The 14,647-nt window shown below is 44.5% G+C and overlaps 1 protein-coding gene across 2 annotated transcripts; it reads right to left on the bottom strand.

Moving 5' to 3' along the window:
• Positions 1-201: 201 nt before the first annotated feature.
• On the bottom strand, positions 202-14,198 carry SDHB (succinate dehydrogenase complex iron sulfur subunit B). Of its 2 annotated transcripts, none has more exons than XM_019511940.1 (8): positions 14,097-14,198; positions 12,392-12,537; positions 10,564-10,649; positions 8,775-8,911; positions 8,315-8,431; positions 5,372-5,473; positions 3,988-4,163; positions 202-1,379 (listed from the first exon to the last, which is right to left on the bottom strand). In XM_019511940.1, the coding sequence occupies exons 1-8, from the start codon at positions 14,169-14,171 to the stop codon at positions 1,373-1,375; spliced, it is 846 nt and encodes a 281-aa protein (XP_019367485.1). In that variant the 5' UTR covers positions 14,172-14,198; the 3' UTR covers positions 202-1,372. The 2 variants fall into 2 exon arrangements, with proteins under 2 accessions (XP_019367485.1, XP_019367486.1); XM_019511941.1 differs by having other exon boundaries at positions 1,165-1,379; positions 4,041-4,163; positions 14,097-14,197.
• Between the last annotated feature and the right edge of the window lie 449 nt (positions 14,199-14,647).

The raw sequence follows: 14,647 nt of genomic DNA, 5'->3' as shown, positions 1-14,647 counted from the left end.
CAGAACAGGCTCTTTGCACCTCTGTTGGTTCCCAGAATGCTTCTGGGGCTCAGTGCGTTCCAGGAGAGCAATAAATCCTTGTGCAATCTCTCATGGGCCATGCTGAGCTGGATGCACAGCAAATTCGAAGTCCTTGCCTCCTATGACATTTAACTGCATTATAGGTCCAATCCACCGCACAGCAAAACAGAAACCCTGCAGTTGGTTCTTTCAGTTATCTTTATTTCACCATTGCTGCCATTTCACAATCACCTGCTTGAATTCAGGAAGTCAACATATATATATATTTTACTGTTATCTGTTCATCTTTTAAAGTATGGTCTGCAGTGAGGTTGAACAAACTGAGGATTATAGGCTACACCACCCAAATGGGGCTGAATCCAGCGTATTCAAGATGTCCCTCTTAGCAGAACAGCAGCAAGCAAACCTCTTCCTGCACCGGTCTGAATGACATCCCGGCACCCTATGTTGATGGCACTATATTTCAGTAAGCCTGTTGGGGCACAAAATCAGCTTGGACTAGACTGGAGGAAACAGGTAATTCATATTATAGCGTACATACTTCAGAGATTTAACAAGAAATGACTGTTTCATATATGGGCAGTGATGTGTTAAAAGTCCCCTCCCTGCTGCCTCTTTTCTTTGGCAATGTGCTGCAACATGTTTAAACAAGCACGCCGCGTGCATGTTTAAAGGGAAATGGTGTTTACTTCCTGTGCTTCCACTCCTTTCCTGTGCTTGCATCGGGCACCCCAGGTTTAACCTAGTTACTGAAATCAGTGAAGAGTCTTCCCCCGGACCTAAGAAGTCTCTAGGCTGGTGAATCTTCACATACTTCATTTCTGTTCACACACACACACCCCCTCCCTGAAGATCTGCACCTCGCCTTTAACCCAAGCAGTGGTTTTATTACCAAAATGAATGTTATTAGATTAATTGCATCTTTGAACTATTTCTGCTTTGGTGTCAGGCTAGAACCGACAGCTTCTGGCACCGGGTGGGCAAAATGTGGGAGCAAAGTCTAACTCTAGTGCTTCTGTAAGCTGCACACACCAAAAACAACTGGCTTCAGATTCCAGTTGGAATTTACCTGTTCAGCCAAGAGACAGAAGGGAAGAAGGGAAAGTTAGTTCAGTTCTGTTAATGAAAGCAGGCACCAGTGGCTTGTTCTTAATAACATTTATTGTACATGCACAGCAGTGAAAAAAACAAGCCCTGTGGGAACCGTGTCCTCTGATTTCAGATACAAATTACACTTCGGTATGGTATGTGCGTGTCAGAGCCCTGACTGGGCAATGGCATAGTGCACTTGCTGCCTTCTATTTTTAAGTTTACATCATTTTCTTGATCTCAGCAATTGCTTTTCCAGGGTTCAAACCCTACGAGGGAGAGAGAGAGAGAGAGAGAGATCAGTGAGTTGCCAGTGAAAATTAAATTACCACAGCCTTTATATCCTCATACTGAGCAGGGCCAGGGCAGGTGCAGCAAGCTACTGGTTACAGGGGGTCCCTATGAGGTCAGCTGGCAGTGTTTGCTGCAACATTTGCTGCCCATTTGGAAAGAAAGTGGGTGCCCACCTGTGAGCCCAGCATAGAGCCCCACTTCCAATATTTAAAATAATGGTGTATATACAGAGGAACAGCTGAGTTATGGACAAGACTGGCTGGCAGAGGATTGGATGCTGCCAGAATGTGAGAAGATGAAGCTTGGGGTGCACTGAATTTGCAACTTTCGAGGTGGAGGGTTGGGTCACGTGGGGGAGAGAAGCCAAGCTGGGGTCAGAGAGGGCTGTGTTAGCCTGCGTGGGAACAGACATATTTCCAGCACCACTCCATTCAGCGGTGGGGTTTGAAATGCTGATCCCCAATAAGGCCCTGGTCCTGGTCTGAGATCTGTTGGCACCAACTCTTGCCATTTGGCTAAAATAGAGCAAGACCCATCTTAAGCAGCCACTGAAGCAACTGATGAGAACACCTACTTGCTTGGAGAGAAAGCCTTTAGTCAACTGAGCACATAACTGTACTCAATCCCCATCGGGGCACTGAGAAGCATGGAACAGTTTAACAAGATGGCTGTGTCCAGATTTCACAGCTGTCCAGATGTAAAGTCTTGCGTTCTACTTAATGCCAGGAGAAAAAAAAAAATATCAAGGAGTGGGGCTCTAAAGGCAAAGCAGCCAGACCACCATACAACACTTCTAGCATAGAATTCATTCTGCTTCTCCAAAAGAGGTTTCTGTTGGGTTTTACAGCCACCACACCCCTGCTGCTATGGGTCCTTCTGCAGATATGCCTAATTTGCTCACTCAGGCCTGAGTGAATGCTTGACCTCAAAATGAGGGGGAAATAACAAGCAGTCTGCTTTTTTTTTTGGGATGAGAGAAGCAGGTCCGTGAGAGAGACTGCAATGGGAAATTATTGTGTCAGACAGCTCATGTGCAGCCTTCAGAGATGATCAAGAGTTATTTAGACAGTTGGTAGAGTCTCCATCCTTGGAGGTTTTTAAGACCTGGCTAGACAAAGCTTTGGCTGGGATGATGCAGTTGGGGCTGGTCCCGCTTTGAGCAGGGTAGACGTGACCTCCTGAGGTCCCTTCCCACCCTCATTTTCTGTGATTCTAAGGGAGCCCGAACAATAAGAGTGTATTGGTTGAAACACAGTAGTTATTAGCTAACATCACATGCATCCATTATGAAGGCAAAGCCTTGATGCATTATTTCATTATGACATTCATGCTGTTTATATATATTGTAAGCTAGTTGTATGGAAGTCGATGAAACCACAGCTGTTTATACTAGCTGAAGCAGCACATCAATTTACAACACCTGAAGACCTGCCTCCCTATGTATGCAAACACTTATACTCCAGTAAAGCCTTCATAAATGCAATTCTGAATCACGTAATATTTACAGCTGCATTCAGTTTTAGTGAAGGAGACACGCAGAGCAGGACAGCGACCCCCAAGCATCTTGTTTTCCAAGAGTCATGAGCTATCAGTTCAGGCACCTGCTTCACTCAACCTGGGCAAGGGGCTTTCAGTTGTACAGCAGCTGCTTATAAGTAGCTTTTGCTATTTGCAAAAGCCAGGAGGGAATTTCATGCCCTTCCAGGTGTAAGCCAGGTCCAGTTAAGAGAATGCTGATGCTTGCAGGCCCAGCAAAGCTGCTTGGCTGTAATGTCTGCCATACAAGCCAGCTGGGTCACTGCAGCACGGAGACTTTATGCAGAGTTAAATATGGAAAATTCCACTCAATGTCTTATCCAGTTGGATATTAACAAAATGAAACAACAGCGACACTTGTAAGAGGATCCCAGCGCACCGTTTACCAAGTGCAGCCAACTCCCTAGTCTCTTCTCTCACATGTACTGTCAAGTGCTTCAGCAATATGCATAGTTACTTTGTTGTGCAGGTAAAAGATATTGCTTGGTCTTTTAAAAACCTTGATTCAGAGCTTTCTGAAACTGGCTATCCCTACCCCCATTGTGCAAATGCACTACAGCCCTGTCTCCCAGATAGAGACTATTTCTGCTGGGATAAAAGGGTGTGTAGGCAGCCTTCCTAAGGCTAATACACACCCCCTTTTGGGGTCAGAGGGAGGATTAATTAGCTCCTTTGTTAGGGGTGGTTTAGGGGGAGGGAAAAAAATCCCGCCCCCCCCGGATTTCCACAGTCACGCTGACCAAGAGACTCTCTGGCTCCTATACCAGTCAATGGGCCACAGACCTCAGTTTGGAAGCCTCTACAACAGGACCCCAAACAACTCACCCATGATCCTCATTCGTAAGGAAAGAAGTCGTTAATCTTTAGCACAAACAACGGGCTTCTGTGTGCTGTCTGTCATGTGGCAGGCACTGCTGATCTCCAAACAAGCATAGCTGCTGAGTGCTCAGTGCACTTCAGAGGCCAGGGCAAAGTCAGAAGGGACTGTGCTCACTCTAATTGCCTAAAAACCCAGAGGTACTTCTTCCTCCTCACCCCACAGCTCACATGGTCTGCACATGCTTTCTAGTTGCCCTAGCAAGGGTTGGGGGGGAACGCACCTTGGGGCAGGCCTTTGTGCAGTTCATGATCGTATGGCAGCGGTAGAGGGAAAATGGGTTCTGAAGCTGTGCCAGCCGCTCTTCTCTGTAGTCGTCTCTGGAATCAATCATCCACCGATATGCCTGAAACCCAGAGCATCGTTACTGTACACTGCCTTTCCTATGTCCAAAGTAATTAGAGTCCCATATCAAAAGCAGGATTTAATTTAGGGCTTTCAGTACAGAATCTAACCCATTGCCATTAGCATGCAGTATTGTTCAGATCATTTGCTGTTCTCTTTAGAAGGCAGGAGAATCAAGGATGTGATTTGTGACTAAACGCAATTATATAAATCACACACACACTTGGAGACACTGCAATACTTAATATGACCTGTCATCACTTGAACAGTGATGAATTTGCTCTCTCCATTTGTGGAATATGCTCTGTAATGTAGCATGATGGACAGGATGTACTAAAAGCCACTTAATGCTTGAAAATTGGGCCATTTCAAGACACTTTAAAATCTGGTTTTCATCATAGCTCAGTGAGATGCACTTACACTTTAGGCAAGGAACTGCAAGGAGAAAAAGTGAGAGAGATGCCCATCGCTACTAGAATTGTTTCTGTCCCGACACTGGAATACAAGAGGGCTCAGTCTCTCACTCCAGGTTTCCTAACAAGGGCTGTCTTAGAGCTAGTCATACTGTGGTGTCAGGACACTTTTGGGGGGTTGAAAAGGGACAGGCCAGGAACAAGACCTTCTATAGGACAGTAAAGACTAGCCAAAGTAAATGTGGTTATAATCCAGAAGACCTGTTTGAATTTGTGTCAGCTTATCTCAGGATTTGACACCCAAGTAGTATTTCAGGGCCTTTTATAGTACCCATCTGTCTACATTAAATACAGTTTAATATAAGTTATCAGGTGAAGGTGGCACTGAACCAAATGCACCCATCTGTCATCTCAGAAGCGAAGCAGTCCTGGGCCTGACTAGTGCTTGGTGGGGAGAACACCCCAGGATCCTTGGTGCTGTCAGCACAACCCAAGGAGGCAGGAGGCAGAACAGACCCGAATCAAGGAGTGGATAACCAAATCACAAGTGGTGAACAAAGCAGGACTGAAATGAGGAGCACTTTCACAGGGAGCTCTCACAATTATTCTTTAACATATCTGATGCCACATGCTAAGATCCCTTTGTTGTGGTAAACATGTCCCCTGTCAAAGGGATTAAAGAGGAGGCAAGCTAGGCATTTCTACTACCTTTGCAGAAAGGAGGAAGAGCCAGAAAAAACAGTCCTACCCATCAAGCTCGCTCTCTGCCCATCACTAAACAATCAGCACCTCTTACCTGCATCAGTACTGCAGGGCCCAGGTATTTGTCTCCGTTCCACCAGTAACTGGGACAGCTGGTACTGCAGCAGGCGCACAGAATGCACTCATACAGCCCATCCTGCAGGGAAGGGGAGGAGGAGACAGTCAGCAGTGCAAGACCACCTAGGAACCAACTGTTCTGACAGGTGATTTGCCTTCCTCAACTCATGTGCAAGTTCTCACGTGCTTGCAAAGGACAGTTCTTGTCAGCTGGTCCTCTGAAGCAGGACACTAGGATCCTCCATTTCCAGCACTGAAGACAGATTTGTTGCTGAGAGTGGAAACAATTACGCTAGTGGAGAAGGGGACGTGCAAGAGAAAGCCACGTTCATTTCCCCTCAAGCAGCTAGTCTCTGGTAGGCTCCAATAAGCTTTCAAGGAAAGGAAAGGGTGCAGAATTTGAACCACAGCTCCAGGCAATGTTACCAAGGAAAAGGAATTAGTGGTGGCTGCCAGCAGAGAATAGAAGTACTGATACTTTAGCATGCGATAGGATGAATCCCACAAGCAGTTAAGGAAGAGTGTGCAAACGCAAAGGAATCATACCAGCCCTGCCCTCCCTTGCCACCCACAATATAGGAGTGCTTTTGTACAAAAGCACTTAAGTCAGATCTTTTAACGATTTTCTGGAGCATCACAAGTTTGGCAAGCTGTATGAACAGGTACGATTCAGTTATCTCCATGCTGATCACAGTACTTGGGGTCTCTTAACCAGGGACTTGGGAAGAGAAGGGGAAGTACTGTCCAGCAAGGTTTTTGGCTTCTAGGACAATATGCACCACTAGAAGGTACAACTATATAGAAACTCCACACTCCATTATTGCACAGTGGAGCTCTCAAGAAACAGAAGTCAGATAACATTCTCCGATAGGAAAGACAAGAGGAAAAAAAATTACTGTTACTTAAAATAGTGTTCCCCAGACCCTAAGTGAAAGGATGCTGCCCCACTTTATTTAAACTACATTTCTGAGTATTGCTTCAAGACTTCATTAAACCCAGGTTTCCTCTGAAAGGAATAAACCCACTTGTAGTGGATTGCACATCTAAGGGTTCTGAACTACAATAATCAGGCAAAAATTGTCAAAGATCAGTCTGCAGGAAGAGATGGGTTTTTACAAGGATACAAGACACCTGAAACTATATTTTTTCAAATAATTGAATCTTTAGTTTCCAGAAGGTGACTTAAACAGTATACAGATCAAGCTGAAGTTAAAACTTCTTGCTCCATAATTTTTATCAATTACCAGCAATTAGTTAGAAATGACTGATTAGAAGAAAATAGGTTTCCTTTGTGCTTCTGCATAAAGTTAGGTCTAGTGACTTTTAATTTGTATTTATTTTGCATAATGCAAAATAAGAAATCTTGAAGACACAGTAGACCACAAATACTGGAAGTGAGAATCAAATTCTGGCATAGCACTGGAAATGAAGTTTTCAGTTTAGAAAAGAAAGCTGCTAACAGTTTTTTTTGAACACACAGCTGAAAAAAGTGTGTTCCACTTGGTCATCATACAATTAGTTCCGTTGTATCCTTTCCAGTTTTAAATCCAGTCTTAAACCGCTGGATGGGAAGTTCTCAAAAGCAGGACAATTCTAGGTTTTGCTAAAAAAAAAAAAAAAAAAAAGAGTCATGGTATTTTCATGCTATCACTGACATTATTAGTAATCATATGATGGCTTCATTTAAAAAAACACTGAGATGCACAGTAAAAAAGTTTTGCAGCTATTCTTTTACAAAGTTAGATCTTGTTCCTTCTCACACGTTTTTAGTAAGGTCTTGGTAGTTCACCTTGAAAAAAAAGAGTATTTACATTTTGAACCAAAGTCTTTCACTGCTTAAAGAATTCAGTCCGCAGCAATGGCTGTTGCAAATATTCCTATACAGAATTTTACTTTGACTTCAAAATCCATCAAAAGAGGGGAAAGAAGGGGAAAAAGTAAATATACAGGGGAAATGCACATAGAAATATGCAAAAGTAGCCACAAGGGAAATGCACATAGAAATATGCTGGCAACATAAGCCACTCTATAAATACTTGAATGGGTCTTCAAATACCAACCCTCTCCTCTAGTTTTGAAAAAAAGATTAGCTTCCAAAAGACTGACATCATCCTGGAAACCAAGTTAGAGGCAAGGGCTCAAGGGATTTATGGTCAGGAACAAGTTTAAATGCAAGTCAATACCACGGCTATTTTAACTGCAAAAAAAGTGTAGTTTAAATGTTTTGCTAGCTTGCTTTAAAATTCTAGTGGAGACAAACTGCAGTCTACCACAATGGTTTTACCTTGTCTGTTCCCAAGGTTGGGGAATATAGTGGTAACTTTGCCAACCTGTGTCAGATAGGAACTGGAGTGCCTTGTTTTCACATAATGAATGAAAGTGCTCTCATGCTTCTTTGGAAGTGAGGGGGGAAGCCTCAGTATAGGCAAATGACATGAGTGCCTCACCTACGCTGCCTTTTACATCGCATTATTGAACACGACTCCTAAAGGTTGCGTCCTAACATCATGCAAAATCCCAGGGCAGATAACCCCAAAAAAGAACATTGTACTATCTTCCAGGGAGAAGATCCCACAGCATAAGGTTTCTTTGAAAACAAGATCCCAGCAAAAGGTGTGGAGATGATTTTACACTCCAACCTGAACTAAACTCTGACAGACTGCACACCACCAATTTAAAAGGATACAACCTTCAGTACCACCAACAAATTTTTATCATATAAAGTAATTATAATAAATCTGTTAACACGTACCACTGACAGGTTATCTGTACATCACCGGTGGTACCCATACCACAGATTGGGAACCGCTGCTCTAAAAGAACTGGTCTTACTTGAGGATGACCACCATCTATTAAAATAGCTAACCTAATTCTCATTTGGAAAGAATTAAAGGAATATAAGAAAAAAAGGAGTAATAACCAGTTTCTGGCGATCTTCTATGGACTGCAAGTACTGCTCTTTACCCTGCTGGGATTCATCCTTCTTCTTCAGGTAAGGCTCAATGGATTTGTACTGTGCATAGAAGTTGCTCAAGTCCTGTGTTTTTTTAAAAACAGAAGAATTGGCATATTCATTATTTATTGTGGCTTGTGCTTGTGCGAGATCTAACATTATGTCACAAGAGTCAGGCAGAAATGTCAATTTTGTATACCAACTTCTTCTCTAACACCCACAGGTTAACCACTGGCTATGAAGCCAGAAGAATTGGGAATTAGTTACTCACATTACTCCATCTCAATACACATCACTGTCAGATGTTCTTAGAAAACCATTATGTACAAGGACGTATAAATTTTGGGATGATCCTCCCTCACTACAAAAATCAGACTGCTACACAGTCAGCTTTCATTACACAAATCAGAACATACGCAGAACTCACTGGAACAAGATCCTTCACCACGTACATGTGGGGCAGAGGGTAGATTTTAGTGACTTTGTCAAGGTTGGTGTCGATTCTTTTAGTACAGGCCAAGGTGTTGCCACCACTGATGTTCATAGCACACGAGCCACAGATACCTGTGAGGGAGAGAAGGGAGATCAGGTGCTTCACTTGCAGTAGTTTTCTTTGTCCTAAATCATCACCCCCAACTGGCTTCCATTATATCATCACTAAGACTATGGTTGCTGCCATTATCCCAGCAGAAGATAAAACAGAAATCACTCAATCTCCCCAATAGCTGCTACCCAGCCAACCAGAACCATCATCACTTAATAATTAGAGAGCAAAGAAACCGAGGGCTAAACATTTCCTCTGTGGCACAGTGGCTGGTAAGTTTAGTGCTGACAAATGTTAGAAGCAAGTGATCTAAACTCCTCGTGTACACTGTCAAGTTGCTGTTATTCAGGAAAGACCTGGGAGTCACTATCAATAGCTCAGGGAAGTTTCTGCACAGTGGCTGTCATTGCTCAAAAAAGCAAGTGAAACGAGGATGTATAGAGGAACTGAAGATACAGAAGCTGTTATATAAAAATTACACAGCCTCAGCTTGAAAGAGTGTATTCAGAACAATTTTCCAACTGTTTAGTTGGTCTAATAAAAGATAATAACATTTACTCAAAGAACCATGTCTGCCTATATCCTTAGACACGAGCTGAAAATGCCAATACAAGTCTTGGCTATATGGATAGGAAATATCAAGTAAGAGTAGAGAGGCTCTGTTATCTGTGTATGCTTCTGCTGTGACTGCTACTGGAAAAATGTGTCCAGTTCTGGCATCCACAATTCAAGGCAGGTAATACTAAATTAAAGATGGTTCAAAGAGCAGCCATGAGAATGAAGAGAAGATTGGAAAGTGTGTCTTAAGGACTCCAATTATCTACCTTATCAGAGGTAAGGTTATAGTGTGATCAGGTGACCTTTTAAGTATCTGCAGGGCAAAAAGCAATTTAATAGGAAGCTCTTCCATTTAGTAAGTTGTAATAATACTAGAATACAGCAAGAAAACTAACCATTTGAGCAGTTTACCAAAGGCTGCAGTAAATCCTTCATCACTAGAAACTGAAACAGCATTTCTTTTTTCAAAATCATCTATTTCAGTTACAGCTATTGCATTTGATGAGGGAATTAATTCATGGACATTCTGATTTTTTTTTTCAGTGTAATGTAGACCACAGACTAGATGATGATTGCAATGGTCCCTTCTGGCCTTAAAAATATATCAAATGCTCTGCAATACCTGAACGTAAGTATTTGCAAGTCCTCCGCAATTAATTACTTGTTACAGAAAGTCTCTTACAATTGATCTTTCCAGATTTGAAGCGGTAAGAGCTCCCTGCAAACCCTTATACTTCAGGATACCCCACATAATGGGACTGTTACTAGCACATACCAGAAGTGAATCCTACCATCACCACAACCATTGATATTCCCTAATGCCATCATTTTGTCCAGTCAATTTCTGACAACTTCTCCAACCTTTCCAATCAATCAAAATGAATTCAAGGGCCACAATTTGTCCGACGTGCCCAGACAACATGGATCATATGACCATTTTGATCCATTAACAAATGATCTGAATCTAGCACTTGAATCAAAGACAGGTCAAGTGTGCTGTGTTTTACTTTTGCTCTTGGCAGTCACCTTTGTTTGGACAAGTATCTTGTGAGAACACAGTGCATTGAATCATCCTCAACACAGCAGATAGAGGGAAAAAAGGAGCATGCCTTACCTTCCCTACATGACCTACGGAAGGTCAAGGTGGCATCCATCTCATTTTTTATCTTGATCAGAGCATCAAGCACCATAGGCCCACACCTATAATAGAAAACAGGTCTTTGAAAACACCTCTCTCTCTCAGCCCTACTATTTCCTCTCCAATCCCTTCACGTATTTGTGAAGCCATCCCAGATTTATGGAAGCTGAACTTTTTGTTCACACCAACTCCCACTGTCCCTACTGAAGATCTACCATGAACGGCGATTGACTGCCTTGTTTGCAACACCCTTTCAGCTCTGGACCTATGCTGTGTTCTCTAGCAACAAAATGAACAAAAGTGCTACATGAACTGAATTTTTAATCCACATTTGTATTAAAACATTTCTAATAAATTTACTAAAAATAAAAAATCCTAAGCACATTAATTTGCCCATCTAAACCAATCCCACATCACCTGATTTAATCATAAAAATCATACTATCCCCATGCTTCAGTGACACCCTGCAAGGGGGAATGAATTTCTCAACTCTGCCTTGCAGATCTGACACAGTTGCAGGGCGAGAACTTTTCATCATAGACACCTGCCTACAAACTCTTTCCCTCTTAAACTAGAAGCAAGGGTTTCTTCTGTGATCTTTATTTTTATTGGCCCACTGGCAGAGCTCAGAGAAAAGTTTGATGCGCCCTTTTCAGGCACATGCTGCCAAAATCTGGTCAAACTTCTCCCCCAACTATGCAGCTGGTCCAATAAGACAGCTCACAGGAAAAACAAAACAAAACAAAAAACCTTGCCTCATACATTTCCCTTACCACTCAAGCCCTGTCAATCCAGGACACTGCAAGGTTGTCTCTTCATTCACAACCATGCTTGAACTGTACATGTGAATAGAGAAGCTTGGACAAGGTTTTACGTAACAGATAAGAAAACAAAACCTGAAACTCCACCCAGAACTTAGAAGATATTGTTGACTTCACAGCGCAACGTACTTTGCTCTATCAGTTGCTGCTTAGTAAGCTACATTCTGCATTAGCCGGAAGTTTCAAAATGAGCTTGAGGTGACTCCCTTCATAAACAGCACTGTGGCGATCGAGCCATGAAAAAATAAAGGCACGGGGAACTGTACAAAGGTTTCCATATCCCAGAGGAAGGCTGTACCCTTCTTGCTAACTGCAGAGGGGAAAAATGCTCTTGCTCATACCTCAAATAGTAGCTAAGAATTTACACAATATCTAGAGTTACATATTGCATCATTAAGCAGCATAAGCACGCATGCAGTCGTAGAAGGGACTGATATAGTTTCCATCATTTCTGCAGAATCGCCTTCTCAATCTATGAGCCTAGTAGCACCTCCATTTAAGTGCACACATAACTACTGTGTCACACTACTCTTGAGCACATGCATGCCACTAACATAGCTTGGGGACACCAGCTTACAGACACTGAGAGATAAAGCTGCACTTTAAATGTGCTGGGAGACATCCGAGCTGGAATCTGCATCCCTGACAATTCTGCTTGCACCGTGAAAGGCCAGTGTAACCATCCAGTTAAGGAAACTCTACTTGGTGGCTGTACTAAGGGTCGTTAAGCCTAAATAAAAGATTTGGTTTCATCTATGCTGGCAAAACCACATCGCACTATAGCACGATTGAGGCACGATCATACTGCACTAGTCACAGTGTTTTCTAAACAGCAGCTAGAGAAGGTCTAACTTAAGCCCACAGCCACACGCTTAAATGCTTTTTCACAGGTCCAAAACTGAGGGGGGATGTAACCTGCACAGATCAGCCTTCTGGCTGAGTGCAAGTGCCAAGTATGTGCAAGTTTCAAGGTGCATACTTACTTATTCAAGTCAATCTCATAGGTCTGCATGTGGGGCTTGTCCTCATACTTGTCTGGATCCCATCTGTAGATAGCAAATTTCTTGATCCGTGGCTCTGTCTGGGGAGCGGGAGCTGCAGCAGCTGCTGTCTGTGCCCCGCGGCAGACCTGCACCCAAATCAGAGAATAGCCTCTCAGAGCTGGTTGGCAGCACCACCACCAGGACGCAGGCCCCATCCACATCCCAGGAAGGAGGCGATGCAGCCACCTCCGAGTACTGCTGGATGGGTACTTGGATGCTCTCGGGGGCTGCGCAGCAGGTGTGCTTGTTGCTGCGTACTCGGTGCGGCTCCAAAGTTGTCTTGGATCTGGGGCTAGTGACTGTGCACAGCCGGCACCAGTCTGACACACAGATGGTGTGTACATGCCTGGATGTGGCAGACCAGGATGGAGGCCCTGGCCAGGATGACCGCACTAACTGTAGGGCTGTCTTCCTACCCCTCTTCTGCTCATGTCTCTGGGCAGCATCCACTGGCTTGCTGGATTCATCAGACAGCCCGTGGGCGCTAGCTGGTACGCTTTGCTCCGTGTCCCTCCTTTGCAGCACTCGTTATGAACCCCCGCTCCCATCCCCGTCTTCTGCTGATGCTGGGGGAACAGCACAGGTGATGCACAATGAGCAACCCCCTCTACTAATGGAGCACTTTCCTCGGTGGGCTCACACCCACAGCTCCACGTGCACCAAACCGGCCTGGAGACGGCGCTGCCAAAGCAGCACTCAGCACCAGAGAGAGGAGGATGTGGAGCAATGGCTTGACACTGCAGCAAAGTGCATTTAGGCTGAAGACTGGGACAAACCCCTTCGCCGGTAGAGCCAGGAGGCCGTGGCATGGACGCCTGGGGAAGCTGCACACTACACTCTCTATCACCGAAGGGGGTCAAGCAGAAGCCAGATGCACCCTCGTCAGGGATGATTTAGGCACCACAGCGCCTGTGCTCTGCTAGGGGGTGTTTTCCAGACTTTGCTACTCACCCACCTTCCTGCTACCAGTGTCGGGGGGATTTAAGCCTCCCCTAGAGGTGCTGGTTGCAGCCCGGGGATAGAGACTGGGCTGTGCCGACCCCAGAGGGTCCTGCCCGTCTGCTTGGGCTCAGCCCCACCTGCACTGGGGGCAGGAAGGGATCCCCCATCCCTGTCAGACTAGCCCAGCCTTCTCCTACAGCAGGTGCACGGCTTCTGCCAGGGATCATCACAGCACGTTAATAGCGCATTATGTTATATCACATCAATAGCACATTATACCATACTGATAGCACATTATATTATATGATACATCATATATAATATTACTACATACTACACTCCTATATATGTACATACACATGACTGCATTGCACATAAGTGTGTGTGTGTGTGTATATATATATATTATATAACCATGCAATGTTAATATATAGCAATGCACAGCACATAACATAATGAGATAGATACTTATATTACACTATATATTATATGTATTATACTATATTATGTTACACTTACGCTATATTATATGCAGGACATTGCTATGTATCAAACCCGGCGTCATTATATACAATACCATATCCTATAATAATAGTGTATACATATAATCTAATCATAATATAGCATCTACTATGACTGATAGCGACGATGCGATCACGCTGCGGTCCGTCACACGCCAGGCGGGCGCAGCTTCCCCCCCCACCTGCAGCGCGGCCACCCTCAGCACCGGCCCGGGGACGCGGCGCCTCAAGGAGACTCCGACCACGGCCGCCGCCATCTTGGATCCCGGCAAAGTCCGCCGCTATCCCACAAGGCCGCTGCGGCGGAAGCAGGAAGTCGGGAGGCTGCGCGGAAACCAATGGGAAGCCAGGGTGGACGGGGCTAAGGACGCGGAGGCAGGACGAAAAGGCGTGAGAGAGGTGCAACCAACGGGCAGCCGCGGTGGAAGGGGGCTAAACAGCAGGAGCCAATGGGAGGCCAGGTAGGCATGGCTTAGATGAGCCCTGCGAGAGCGCGGTTGGGCGGTGGAGCCCGGGGGGAGGGGCGCTGCCTTGTGTGCCTCAGTTTCCCCGTCCATCCTGAGGGTGGCCCGGGGTTTGTTTGCTGCCCTCAACACCGGCCCGGGGACGCGGCGTCTCAAGGAGATAATAGATAGCTAGATAGATCTCTTTATATATAATACATCGATATAGTGGTGTTTCATTTTAATCATGGAAAAATGTGGATTTGGAGTTTAAAAAGTAAATGAAAATT

Source organism: Gavialis gangeticus, unplaced genomic scaffold (genome assembly GCF_001723915.1).
Source record: "Gavialis gangeticus isolate Ggan-Ray unplaced genomic scaffold, GavGan_comp1, whole genome shotgun sequence".
Taxonomy (NCBI): Eukaryota; Metazoa; Chordata; order Crocodylia; family Gavialidae; genus Gavialis; species Gavialis gangeticus.
This window is presented reverse-complemented; position numbering and strand designations above follow the sequence as displayed.